Raw genomic sequence first — 13,953 nt, 5'->3', positions numbered from 1 at the left:
GGGTCAATGTTTTGTCACGAAGCGTCTGATTGAGTCTGTCTCACTCTTCTGCATGCTGGACGTGTGAGAGGATACCAGGCTAATGCACAGCGGACAGGGCATCGGTGATGCAACTCTGCCTGGGTCGATATTTTCCATCGGAGCCAATCCAATACCAATCAGGAACCAGGGTTTAGGGCCCGGCGGAACAGCAAAGCTGTAGGCTGGCCGTGGCTCCGGATGAGGACGGTGAGGGTCATAGTGATGCTCACCTCAGCAGCCAGCTTCTTCATGTAGGGGTCAATCTCATCCAGCAGGTTGTAGCCCTGCTGAAAGAGGGAGTACTGGGCATGCATGAAGGACAGCATCTGCAGGGGAAACAGAGACAGACAGAGGAATATACAAGCAATCTATTATTGGTATGTTTTTAACAACGGCAAAACACTTTACAGAGCTGTACTCCATGTTGTTGGGACTGATCGTTAAGTGCACTTACAGCATCTAGGATCTCAAACTTCTTCTTGGCTTGAAGGACGTTAATCTGCAGGACGGGAGAGAAGTGGGTGACAGTGAGTAGTAATATGGTATGTTACAACTCCGCCAGAATCAGCCTGATCTGATACTGCCATGCATCGAAACATCTCCCTCTTGTGGACAATAGTTACACTTCACTGATGTCAGAACAGTGACCAACCGTTTACGACACTAGAGAGCTGTGCTGCATGTGTCCTGCAGTCCTGCCTGTCTCTCAGCTTTTATGTATGTTACGAACCAAATAACATTACATCAACATGATACTGCAATGACCTTTATATGAGCCAATTATGGTCATCATGTTGGCATTTAAGAAGAAAAAAAACATTCATTCAGCTCATTGGCTATCTTAATGAATGATGCAAACCTAAATTAGATCTTGCGCTACATTTGAGGGGTCACTAGAATACATCTCCAGACACAACCGTGACCTTCTCTGCCTTCAGCCAATTAAAACCACACAGGGTCACAAACACACACACACACACTGCAAAATTAGAGCAGAGAGGACGTTAGTGCCGGGAGACATATTGCAGACAGAGGGAGCCACAGAGATCACACCACATCAATTCTCGTTTCCTAAAGATAGACATAGTAGCTGTCGAGAGACTGAGTGGAGAGGAGACAACATGTGTGCATGCAGAGCTAAAACCATGTTGAACCACAATATGTGACTACAATTTCCTAACTGAGTACAATGCCATAGCTACTGTACCACCATCTTTAAGGGCCTGCCAGTGAAATCACTAATCCAATTGGTATTTTATTCTATTCTAGACCTACAGAATTCAAAGGTATCTCATCTGTCTCAATTCCTCTCGTCATATATCCCTGGTTACGGTTCTCTATCGCTGACCTGAAGTACGTAGTCGAGGGCCAGGTGTCTGAAGCACTTCCTGGTGATGCTGAGTGTACCGGTGGCCTCCTCCACCTCGTGAGGTTTGCTCCTGGGAGCCTGGGCGTTCTTCACCTGGGCTATCTCCAAGTCCTCACGCACACGGTCAAAGTGCTTCTTGGTCTCCTTGAATTTACGGACATCTCTGAGAATGAGAAATTGGGGACACTGAGATTGGGTCCGAGGAACAACAGATACCGCATGTGATTTCTATAGTTCTACTTGAGCAGATAACAGGATTAAATGTGTCTGCTTGCTTCCCAGTCGAAGCAGTTCAGAAGAGTTTGTGCATATATTGTCACAACATTTTGGGATGCTTTTGTTTGTTTTGGACTTCGGGAAGGGTTTCCGGGCACACAAAATGTCTCTCTCTCCAGTTTACGCCCCCTTTGTCCATGATTGGTCAACTGTAGGGGTTCTTCAATAAAGTCTTTGTTGTCATTCAATGAGACACGTCTCGTTGTCATGCACATTTCTTCTTTGAGATATACTGCACCAAACATCTTAAGATGTAAAATTGTGTGACTAAGATCTTCTTGGCACAAACTTCTAAATTAATGGCAGATTTCTTGAGTTAGAATTATGACTATTTTGAGGAAGTGGATACTGGCTACGGTATCCCAAAAGTGACAAAAAGTACTATTGCCGCTTTTGTCTACTTTTTCAAGCAAAGGTATTTTTAGGGAGTATGTGAACACACTCGTTGGCTCGCTGCCAGCCGAATTGAGGCATGCTGATGCCTTCTACATGGTTGAAAATGACAATACTGTATAATATTATGATTGAACGATTCACTAAGGACTGGTGTGTTGAATACATGGTTGAAAATGGCAACACTGTTTGTGGTTGGATGATTCAATAAGAAGAATTCAGTTTGTTTGACACATGTTCCTGATTCTCCCACCCAGATCATCCTAGTTCACCTTCCTATTGGTAGTGGGTAAGAAATCCCTGAACCGTGGTTTCAGTCTGCTGTCAAACTAGGGGTTTTCCCAGGAGGTTGTAGTTAAGACAACAAGGGCAGGGTCATGACCCCTGACCTTTCCCAGGTAAAAGGCCCTGAGCCTCAGGATATTTTTGTCTGCTTCCCGTTCTCTGACGCGGAGCACTAACATCAAAAATCAGTCAAGTTTCATTCCCCTCAGGTAGGTCCCAGTCCACACAACGAGGGGCGGTGGAGGGGATCGTCTCAAGCTACCTCGCTATACAGGGGAGACAGTATGAGACAACGGAAGGAAGTTGTCTTGAACTTACTCTTTCACAAAGGTGTGTAACTGCTGCTTCACAGATCTCTGGGCTTGATCGAACAGAATCTGAAACACAAAATGAGTTTCCATTAACATGTCTTAATCAGGACTGTGGAGCGAGATGTTCTGAGCTGGTACGTAACTTATTTTGTGCCCACAAACGTAGATACGGAGAGGTTTCTGGCTGTTGATGGTCCGTTAGTAAAATAAGATCTCCACCAACAGGGGGCGATAAAGGACTGCCTTTAGAACACTTGAACTCTCATTTGATTCAAAGCAAAATTGCAAATACAACAACACAAAATTGAGATCACCCTTTCCATGCATTCAAATACGGTGAGATGAATAACATTCATGTGCTCACAAACACACTCAGACATCCACACACACACACACACACACACACACACACACACACACACACACACACACACACACACACACACACACACACACACACACACACACACACACACACACACACACACACACACACACACACACACACTCACACTCACACACACACACACACACACACACACACACACACACACACACACACACACTACACTGCAACTCATCCCCTTTCCTCTCTTCTTCTGAGGACATTCACATTGATTGCTTCTGCCACGCTGCGGCTGCAGTAAAATAGGTCACTGGGGCAGAGAGGGAGGGAGGAAGAGAGGGAGGGCGGGGAGGAGGCTTTCGGTATAAATTTGACGGCACTGCAGATACAGAATCTATACCAGGGCTACAGAACAGTACACAGTGAAAAGACATGCAATCAAACAATTTGTTTTTCTCTGGTTTTGTTCAGAAAACAATTGAATTTGATGTCGGTGTTTAGCAATGAGCAGGGTTAGGTCAGAGCTAGGGTGGATGGTGGCCCATCCTCTCTCTGACTGAGGGACAGAGTGATTGGTAGCTGGGACCCTTCCTGTGTTCGGATTAGAAGGCAGATTCTGGAGGATGTTTGGGAGACCATGTAAAGTGGTTCGACCAAAGCAAAGGCTCTCTTTTTGGATATGTTTCCACCCCCCAGGGTTCCAAAACCTGTTGCCGTCATGCTGAACCATGGTAGGATGCTGAACCATGGCAGGATGCTGAACCATGGTAGGATGCTGAACCATGGTAGGATAGCTTTGGGCATTTTTCATGACACAGTCTATCACTCATGTTAAAACCACGAGGCAATGTGGTCGTGATCGGGTGCATATTTTAGATCACAACTGAAGAGAAACCAAGTGCAGTACTGTAGCTATGGCACATGCATTGAACAGAGCATTGGCTGATTTTATTACGTGGAAAAGAACATGACTGGGTATCAACATACAATTACAATGACGCCACACAATGACCTTGTTAAGACTTCTAAGACTGCATACGTCGGCACGGCAAACCTGACACCACCATGAGACAAACCGGCTCATTTAAAAACATGTCATTTTGTTCAATTAAGACCAGAAGTTGTAACCACAACGCTACAAAGTTTGTACAGGTGTAATTGACAAGGTATAAGCTGTGTATTTTTACGGTTAGTTGTTAGTTGTACTTCACCGGGTCCAAACAAGGCAATTCATGAAAGAGAAAGACAGAGAGAGGGAGACAGAGAGAGAGAGAGACAGAGAGAGGGAGACAGAGAGAGGGAGACAGAGAGAGAGACAGAGAGAGGGACAGAGAGACAGAGAGAGGGAGACAGAGAGAGACAGAGAGAGAGAGACAGAGAGAGAGACAGAGAGAGAGACAGAGAGAGGGAGACAGAGAGAGGGAGACAGAGAGAGAGACAGAAATAGAGAGACAGAGAGAGAGACAGAAAGAGAGAGACAGAGATAGAGATAGAGAGAGAGAGAGAGAGAGGGGGGGAGACAGAGAGATAGACAGAGAGAGAGACAGAGAGAAAGAGAGAGAGAGAGGGTGACAGAGAGATAGAGACAGAGAGAGAGAGAGACAGAGAGAGAGAGAGACAGAGACACAGAGAGAGAGACAGAGAGAGACACAGAGAGAGAGACAGAGAGAGAGACAGAGAGAGAGAGAGACAGAGAGAGACAGAGGGAGAAAGAGAGAGAGAGAGAGGGAGACAGAGAGAGAGACAGAGCGAGAGAGAATAAGAGCGAGAGAGAATAAGAGAGAGAGAGAATAAGAGAGAGAGAGAGGAAATAAGAGAGAGAGAGAGAATAAGAGAGAGAAGGGCAACAGAACAGTCTTTCCTTTTGGAAGTGTAGTGTTTCTCCCCCCTCAACAGGACCCAGCGTCCCCCTTGATTAACAACGAGAGTCTGCCTCATTCAACCAGCCATAAATATGCTAATCCGAAGGTTACACCTCTCTGCCTCCAGTAAATATACTGCCTTTGATGCTTCTGGCCCTTCTAAAGGTTTGTGGGATCGCTTCTCAAATGAAGCGTCGGGTTAGGAGCCGGACGCCGACCTCCCTTTGTCACTGTAAATCAGCAGAGCTTGGCAAAGCAGAGAGGAAAACACACTAAACAGCAACGTCTTTCGCTCTCTTTCTCTCGGTCTCTTCGCCTCTCGCTGTGTGCGGTCGATTGATTTGCTTTGCCCGATCCAAGTTCATAAGCCACAACACAGCAAGTGGTAATTGAAAATCTTGTGTGACATTTCAGACACACGGACAAGCAAAAATGCAATCAACAGGGCCTGGCAACAAACACCACTGTGTAAGTAAGGTGGGCGTGTCAGGTTGGACACTCTGATGGGGCGTACGTCTGACATGTTGGTGTGTAGTTGGGGGAGGTTTGAGGTGGATAACGTGTTCTACAGAGGTTTAAATGGAGGAGGTTTGAGGTGGATAACGTGTTCTACAGAGGTTTAAATGGAGGAGGTTCGAGGTGGATAACGTGTTCTACAGAGGTTTAAATGGAGGAGGTTCGAGGTGGATAACGTGTTCTACAGAGGTTTAAATGGAGGAGGTTTGAGGTGGATAACGTGTTCTACAGAGGTTTAAATGGAGGAGGTTCGAGGTGGATAACGTGTTCTACAGAGGTTTAAATGGAGGAGGTTTGAGGTGGATAACGTGTTCTACAGAGGTTTAAATGGAGGAGGTTTGAGGTGGATAACGTGTTCTACAGAGGTTTAAATGGAGGAGGTTCGAGGTGGATAACGTGTTCTACAGAGGTTTAAATGGAGGAGGTTTGAGGTGGATAACGTGTTCTACAGAGGTTTAAATGGAGGAGGTTTGAGGTGGATAACGTGTTCTACAGAGGTTTAAATGGAGGAGGTTTGAGGTGGATAACGTGTTCTACATAGGTTTGTAGTTAACATCCCTACAGCTCCATGTGTGTGTTATGGAGACAGAAAAGTGCTGAGGGGTTTCCTGGGCTCAGCCCAGCTCAGCCCAGTCCAGCCCAGCCCAGCCCAGTACAGTCCAGCCCAGTCCAACCCAGTCCAGCCCAGCCCAGTCCACCCCAGCCCAGCCCGGCTCGGCGGTTTGTGTTTTGTACAGACTGTGACATTCCTGGGCTGCTTTGTGGTGACAGCAGCCTGTGTGTGTGTGGAGGCAGAGCGGCTGGAGATACATTGCCTTAATTAGGCCACGATGCCACAGGTGCTCCCTGTTTGCAGAGAGACAGAGAGAGAGACAGAGAGAGAGAGAGAGAGAGAGAGAGAGAGAGAGAGAGAGAGAGAGAGAGAGAGAGACTGCCTGCTGGTTCACTGATCCATCTCTAAAGACAGAAACAAGGGGTTGTGGATAGTTTCTATAGACTAGAAGAACAGGGAAATGTGAAACACATATCCTCTATGTCCTGAGAGTAGACCTCCAGAATGAGGGTGGGATCACAACTGCACATGTTGGGACAGGGGGATGTTTGATGCAATCAAAAGATTAGATATCACCAATCCACTCAGCACCAAGCAATCCGATCCCTACTGTACTTATAGTAGATGGCTTTATCTATTTTGTAGTGAAATGCTGTATAGATGTGGTAAATAGGTCATTGGAACTCAACCAAAAATCATTTAAAATGCCATGGAAACGAGTGGGGGAATGATACCGTGGGGAAAGATCCTGAATCTCCTCATTGCCCCACAGGCAACATTAGCTTACATTTAGGCTGTTTACATGTGTATTTCACACTATGTTGAGGTTAAAATCAGAGTATAATGCTGTATGGATGTCAACCCCAACACATGTTCATGTCATCATCACCAATCAGCTGCATTACAGTTAAAAAAGACTTTGACTACCGCCACAGATTTCTCTATGCTAACTATGCTACCCGTTTATACAAACGGGAGTTAGCATTTAGCAGTCAATTCTTCTAAACCGGATAAAGGACAACTTCTAAATGTTATCCAGTGAAAACAGACAAATATATCAACATCTGACTTTAGTAAACCCACATTGTGGGTCTCTTATTATACGGCAATCAGGACGGAGTGGACAAATATCCACTTGGTTCGATCAGATTTGTTGAACGTGGGCCTATCCGGCGTCCCTCTTCTATCCCCAACGGTCTGCGGTCCATTGGCCTCTTCACCACCATCTATAGGCTAACCTTAAGCACTAACTCTCTGCATGGAAGGGTTGCTGGAATGCTCTTGGTGGAATGCTAGATACCCACTCTGTCCTCTCAATCAGTTAGCATGGCCAAGAAACCAGAACTTTGGCATCCCACTTCAGAATTCGACTAATGTAAAGAATCCAGTCCAATCCAATCCCACTCCCCTGGACCAGTATCCAGAGAATCCCTACTGGCTGATCCTAACTGGGAACGTGATGGGGATTGGAATGGGAATCCTGCCCATCCCATCCTCATGCTTTGTCTACAGCTTCCAGCCCCAAAGCTCTGGATGGTCACGTTGCTGTAACCCCCGCTGATAATCCAGGGATTGTGTGTAAATAAATAGTGTTCAGTAACTGTTTTATTACATTAAGACTTGGCAATAAGCCCCCACATCCCCCAGTCACTCACCCAGTCTCTCCCCGAGTCTCTCCCCTAGTCTCTCACCCAGTCTCTCCCCGAGTCTCTCCACTAGTCTCTCACCCAGTCTCTCCCCTAGTCTCTCACCCAGTCTCTCCCCGAGTCTCTCCACTAGGCTCTCACCCAGTCTCTCCCCTAGTCTCTCCCCTAGTCTCTCCCCCAGTCTCTCCCCTAGTCTCTCACCCAGTCTCTCCCCTAGTCTCTCCCCTAGACTCTCCCCTAGTCTCTCCCCCAGTCTCCTCCCTAGTCTCTCACCCAGTCTCTCCCCTAGTCTCTCACCCAGTCTCTACCCTAGCCTCTCCCCTAGTCTCTCCCCTAGTCACTCACCCAGTCTCTACCCTAGCCTCTCCCCTAGTCTCTCCCCTAGTCTCTCACCCAGTCTCTACCCTAGCCTCTCCCCTAGTCTCTCCCCTAGTCACTCACCCAGTCTCTCACCCAGTCTCTCCCCTAGCCTCTCCCCTAGTCTCTCCCTTAGTCTCTCCCCCAGTCTCTCCCCTAGTCTCTCACCCAGTCTCTCCCCTAGTCTCTCACCCAGTCTCTCCCCTAGCCTCTCCCCTAGTCTCTCACCTAGTCTCTCACCCAGTCTCTCCCCTAGTCTCTCACCCAGTCTCTCCCCCAGTCTCTCACCCAGTCTCTCCCCTAGTCTCTCACCCAGTCTCTCCCCTAGTCTCTCCCCTAGTCTCTCACCCAGTCTCTCCCCTAGTCTCTCCCCTAGTCTCTCACACAGTCTCTCACCTAGTCTCTCACCCAGTCTCTCCCCTAGTCTCTCCCCTAATCTCTCACCTAGTCTCTCCCCTAGTCTCTCACCCAGTCTCTCCCCTAGTCTCTCACCCAGTCTCTCCCCTAGTCTCTCCCCTAGTCTCTCCCCTAGTCTCTCCCCTAGTCTCTCCCCCAGTCTCTCCCCTAGCCTCTCCCCCGGTCTCTCCCCTAGTCTCTCACCCAGTCTCTCACCCAGTCTCTCCCCTAGCCTCTCCCCTAGTCTCTCACCCAGTCTCTCCCCTAGTCTCTCCCCTAGTCTCTCCCCTAGTCTCTCCCCTAGTCTCCCCCCCAGTCTCTCCCCCAGGCTCTCACCCAGTCTCTCCGCTAGTCTCTCACCCAGTCTCTCACCCAGTCTCTCCCCTAGTCTCTCAACCAGTCACTCACCCAGGCTCTCCCCTAGTCTCTCCCCTAGTCTCTCACCCAGTCTCTCCACTAGTCTCTCACCCAGTCTCTCCCCTAGTCTCTCCCCTAGTCTCTCACCCAGGCTCCCCCCCAGTCTCTCCCCTAGTCTCTCCCCTAGTCTCTCCCCTAGTCTCTCACCCAGGCTCTCACCCAGGCTCTCCCCCAGTCTCTCCCCTAGTCTCTCCCCTAGTCTCTCCCCCAGTCTCTCCCCTAGTCCCTCCCCTAGTCTCTGCCCTAGTCTCTCACCCAGTCTCTCACCCAGTCTCTCCCCTAGTCTCTCCCCCAGTCTCTCCCCCAGTCTCTCACCCAGTCTCTCACCCAGTCTCTCCCCTAGTCTCCCCCCTAGTCTCTCCCCCAGTCTCTCCCCTAGTCTCTCCCCTAGTCTCCCCCCTAGTCACTCACCCAGTCTCTCCCCTAGTCTCTCCCCCAGTCTCTCACCTAGTCTCTCCCCTAGTCTCCCCCCTAGTCACTCACCCAGTCTCTCCCCTAGTCTCTCCCCTAGTCTCTCCCCTAGTCTCTCCCCCAGTCTCTCCCCTAGTCTCTCCCCTAGTCTCTCCCCTAGTCTCTCCCCCAGTCTCTCACGTAGTCTCTCCCCTAGTCTCTCCCCTAGTCTCTCCCCCTGTCTCTCCCCTAGTCTCTCCCCTAGTCTCACCCCCACTCACTCCCCTAGTCTCACCCCCACTCACTCCCCTAGTCTCTCCCCTAGTCTCTCCCCCAGTATCTCCCATAGTCTCTCCCCTACTCTCTCCCCTAGTCACTCACCCAGTCTCTCCCCTAGTCTCTCCCCTCGTCTTTCACCGAGTCTCTCCCCCAGTCACTCCCCTAGTCTCACCCCTAGTCACTCACCCAGTCTCTCCCCTAGTCTCTACCTAGTCTCTCCCCTAGTCTCTCCCCCAGTCTCTCCCCTAGTCTCTCCCCTAGTCTCACCCCCACTCACTCCCCTAGTCTCTCCCTCAGTCACTCCCCTAGTCTCTCACCTAGTCTCTCCCTCAGTCACTCCCCTAGTCTCTCCCCTAGTCACTCACCCAGTCTCTCCCCTAGTCTCTCCCCTAGTTTCCCCCAGTCTCTCCCATAGTCTCTCCCCCAGTCTCTCCCCTAGTCTCTCCCCAGTCTCTCCCCGAGTCTCTCCCCTAGTCACTCACCCAGTCTCTCCCCTAGTCACTCACCCAGTCTCTCCCCTAGTCACTCACCCAGTCTCTCCCCTAGTCTCTCCCCTAGTTTCCCCCAGTCTCTCCCATAGTCTCTCCCCCAGTCTCTCCCCTAGTCTCTCACCTAGTCTCTCCCCTAGTTTCCCATAGTCTCTCCCCCAGTCTCTCCCCTAGTCTCTCACCTAGTCTCTCCCCCAGTCTCTCCCCTAGTCTCTCACCTAGTCTCTCCCCCAGTCTCTCCCCTAGTCTCTCACCCAGTCTCTCCCCTAGTCTCTCCCCTAGTCACTCACCCAGTCTCTCACCTTGTCTCTCCCCTAGTCTCTCCCCCAGTCTCTCCCCTAGTCTCTCCCCTAGTCACTCACCTAGTCTCTCCCCTAGTCTCTCCCCTAGTCTCTCCCCTAGTCTTTCCCCTAGTCACTCACCCAGTCTCTCCCCTAGTCACTCACCTAGTCTCTCCCCTAGTCTCTCCCCTAGTCTCTCCCCTAGTCTCTCCCCTAGTCACTCACCCAGTCTCACCCCTAGTCTCTCCCCTAGTCTCTCCCTTTCCTCACCCACATCGCTACCATTACCCCAGTTCTAAAATAATGGATGTTAAGAGAGACAAAAGTACATCAATAATTCATCAAAAACTCAAATGTACTGTCACGCTTGAATGAAACAGTGACTATTTAACAATTGGCCCAGTTTCCTTGATGATTTGTTGTTCTAGAAGACAGAGAAATATATTGTGAATCCCCCAGAGAAGAACAAACAGGCCTAGTTTCTGAGCTCAGAAGGGAGCTATACTTGGCTGGCTTGTGTCTTACTTCCAAGCAAACATAGCTTGTTTGTTCTGTTGTGGTGACTGGCCTGGTCTGGCATAGTAACTGAATTAGCAGGAAGTGGAGAGAGAAGAGTGCCAGGGCGCTCCCTTTAGACATGTGTGCCTCCTTCAAGTGTATGTGTCTGTCTACCCACATGCGTATGACTGTGAATATGGGTTATGAATATGGGTTATGAGGGCACTAGGGGTTGGCTGTGACCGGGGCAGTTGGCACTCAATGGTCCCATTTGTATGGGTCTTTTAGTAGTCTGGAGGGGTGCCCACCGTGGCAGCTGCCATGCCGCTCCACACAGACACACACACACACACACACGTGCACACACACACACACACGCACACGCACACACTTCATAGGGGCATGTCATAAACTACAGATGTACCCCTCATAATTTCTTATTCATTAATCGCTTGCAACACTACTGAATGGACAAATGGAGACTCAAGGCCACTTCAAAATGTTGCCCCTTTGTCGATAAGAAACAAAAGATGTAGCTAAAAGATGAAAACCTACAGTAGTTTTACAATGGTACTTCAGTTGATAAAAACTGCAAAGCCCTTATCGTCAGATCAGAAAGGGGACATGGCTACTTTGACTGGTGATCTGTGTAAAGATCATTATGTTAAAGGTGCCATATGCAGAAATGTCCTGGATGCTAAAATTCTAATAGTTCACCTAACTTCCGTTTATGTGACAAAACAAGCAAAGAATCATTGTACCTTCTAAACCGCTGAGAAATATATATTCAATAACCAAAAATATAGTATTTTCAGCTGTTTGAACCTGGTGTACAAAACTGAAAGTAAAAGACGCAAAAAACTAAAAGACGCAAAAAACTAAAACTTAAGAACAAATAAGCATAGAAATAGAGCACATATACTGAACAAGAATATAAACGCAACAGTTTTTACAATTTTACTGAGCTACAGTTCATATAAGGAAATCAGTCAGTTGAAATAAATAAATTAGGCTTTAATCTATGGATTTCACATGGCTGGGCAGGGGCACTGTGGTTGTGAGGCTAGTTGGACGTACTGTGGTTGTGAGGCCAGTTGGACGTACTGCCAGTTGGACGTACTGCCAAATTCTCTAAAACAATGTTGGAGGTGGCTTATGATAAGATGAATTAACATTCAATTCTCTGGCAACAGCTCTGTTGGACATTCCTGCAGTCCGCATGCCAACTGCATGCTCCCTCAACACTAGAGACATTGTTTTCTGACAAAACTGCACATTTGATTGTCACCAGCACAAGGTGCACCTGTGTAATGATCCTGCTGTTTAATCAGCTTCTTGACATGCCACACCTATCAGGTGGATAGATTATCTTGACAAAGGAGAAATGATCACAGGGATGTAAACAAACGTGTGCACATCATTTGAGAGAAAGAAGCTTTATATGCGTATGGAACATTTCAGGGATCTTTCATTTCAGCTCATGAAACATGTGACCAACACTTCACATGTTGCATTTATATTTGTGTTCAGTATTAGAACAGATCTACTGCCTCTTAAACTTGCTTTTAATGAGAATGATAGCTCTGTAACTCACATTTCTATGTGAATTTGGTCAAAAAGTTACACATGTCAGATAATGTTACAGACCAAAGAGAGATTCCCTCTGATTCCTTTCATGGCATACATACTGTATCACTATCAATCCTGTCTGTGTCCTTGGTCTGCTCCTCCTCACTCAAGACATCAAAGCAACACAAAGCACGACAGAGACCCACGCTCTTAGAAAAAAAATTGCTCTCCAGAACCTAAAACAATTATTTGGCTGTCCCCATAGGAGAACCCTATTTGCTTCCAGCTAGAACTCTTTTTTTGTTTATTGATGGAACCCAAAAGGGTTTTTAATTTGAACCAAAAAAGGTTCTCCTATGGGGACAGCCAAAGAGCTCATTTTGGAACCCTTTTTTCTAAGAGTGCAGTAATGCTAATGTACAGCAAGCTGGCTTTCATGTGGGCTAGAGGGAGCAGAGAGGGGAGAAGAGAATAAGAGTGGATGGAGCGAGGGGAGACAAGAGGGAGAAGGGTGCTCCCAGCTGGGTGTTCATCAGACTGTCCAAAACTCTCTCTCAGGTGAAAGGCAGCAACCCGCACGTATCTACCAGACAGACAGTAATACCACTGGCTTTACTAGTTACACAAGGCCAAGAGTGAAGATATGAATGATGTACCTACAGTAAACCAGTGTTTCCCAACTCCAGTCCTCGAGTACCCCCCAACAGTAAACATTGTTTTGCTGTAGCCCTGGACAAACACTGTGATGAACTGTATCAATTGTCCTCATCACTTCACTGATCCTCTGACCAATTCAGGTCTTGCTGGCTTCTCTGAATCACATTGCACCGAGGCCTGCATGATGAAAGCAGGGTCAGACGGGGTCATCCCTGTAGCTCCTACACTCTTAATTCACCCCGGCCTCAGTGACCTCACCCATCAACATCCCATTTATAGCGCTGCTCTTTCTCCCTAGATATAGTCTCCTGATAGAAAAGGCTATGGTGATTTGCTATCGTGGCCCTTTTCCTGGCCTCAGAAGGAATGTGAAGCTCACGCTCCTCTAACAGAAACATCAAACATGCGCCAGGGTTTTAGACTAATGGACTTCAAAGAAGCTACAGAGAGCAGGGGGTCTGAGTTTGGAGGGAGGTGGTGAAACAACACAGCAATACATTACAGGGCTTTTGGTTCCAGGCAGGAGCTAAGTCTGTGCTTGTCTGTGTAGACGCTCCCTTAGCCTCCACATGTCCAAAGAAAATACAGCCGGCACAGTGGTTTGTCTATTCAAAGTTGTTATTGCGATTTGTGACTCTGCCTTGATGCTTCTCGTGTCGCCAACCGAACAGGTATAACGTCTGCAAAAACCTCTTCCGAGTAAAGGAAACATGTTTTTTTCAACTGTAAAACCTGTGGGAAACGGTTTTCATTAAACGTTACGCAGTCATAGCGTTCCCGTCAAATATCTGGCGGCATCTCTCCACTGTCACATTTTCCAGACTATACACGTTCCAAAAGCAACTGAAGGAGTCGAAGACAGCTGCTATGCCGTATCCAACCCTCTCGTGCCCTCTGATCTACTGTGTGCTGATTGGCAGATGGCGATAGTTACACGACCACATACAGAGTCAGGACAGAGCCATCACATAACTGAGAACAATGAGAGAGAAGAGACATTGAATGATTTGTGAATGAAATGTTACTACATGTTGAATCATTTA

General features: G+C 48.0%; 1 protein-coding gene across 3 annotated transcripts in view; it reads right to left on the bottom strand.

The window, feature by feature from the left end:
- The window catches only part of acap3a (ArfGAP with coiled-coil, ankyrin repeat and PH domains 3a), a 75,813-nt gene that overhangs the window by 21,550 nt on the left and 40,310 nt on the right, over positions 1-13,953 (bottom strand). For all 3 annotated transcript variants that reach the window (XM_064957401.1, XM_064957399.1, XM_064957400.1), the window contains exons 5-8: positions 2,663-2,721; positions 1,370-1,553; positions 476-520; positions 252-347 (exon numbers count right to left, since the gene is read on the bottom strand). In XM_064957401.1, coding sequence (XP_064813473.1) covers positions 252-347; positions 476-520; positions 1,370-1,553; positions 2,663-2,721 — 384 coding nt within the window. The remainder of the gene's footprint in view (positions 1-251; positions 348-475; positions 521-1,369; positions 1,554-2,662; positions 2,722-13,953) is intronic.

Source organism: Oncorhynchus masou, chromosome 33 (assembly GCF_036934945.1).
Source record: "Oncorhynchus masou masou isolate Uvic2021 chromosome 33, UVic_Omas_1.1, whole genome shotgun sequence".
Taxonomy (NCBI): Eukaryota; Metazoa; Chordata; class Actinopteri; order Salmoniformes; family Salmonidae; genus Oncorhynchus; species Oncorhynchus masou.
Note: the sequence above shows the minus strand (reverse complement) of the source record. Positions and strands in the feature narration are given on the sequence as shown.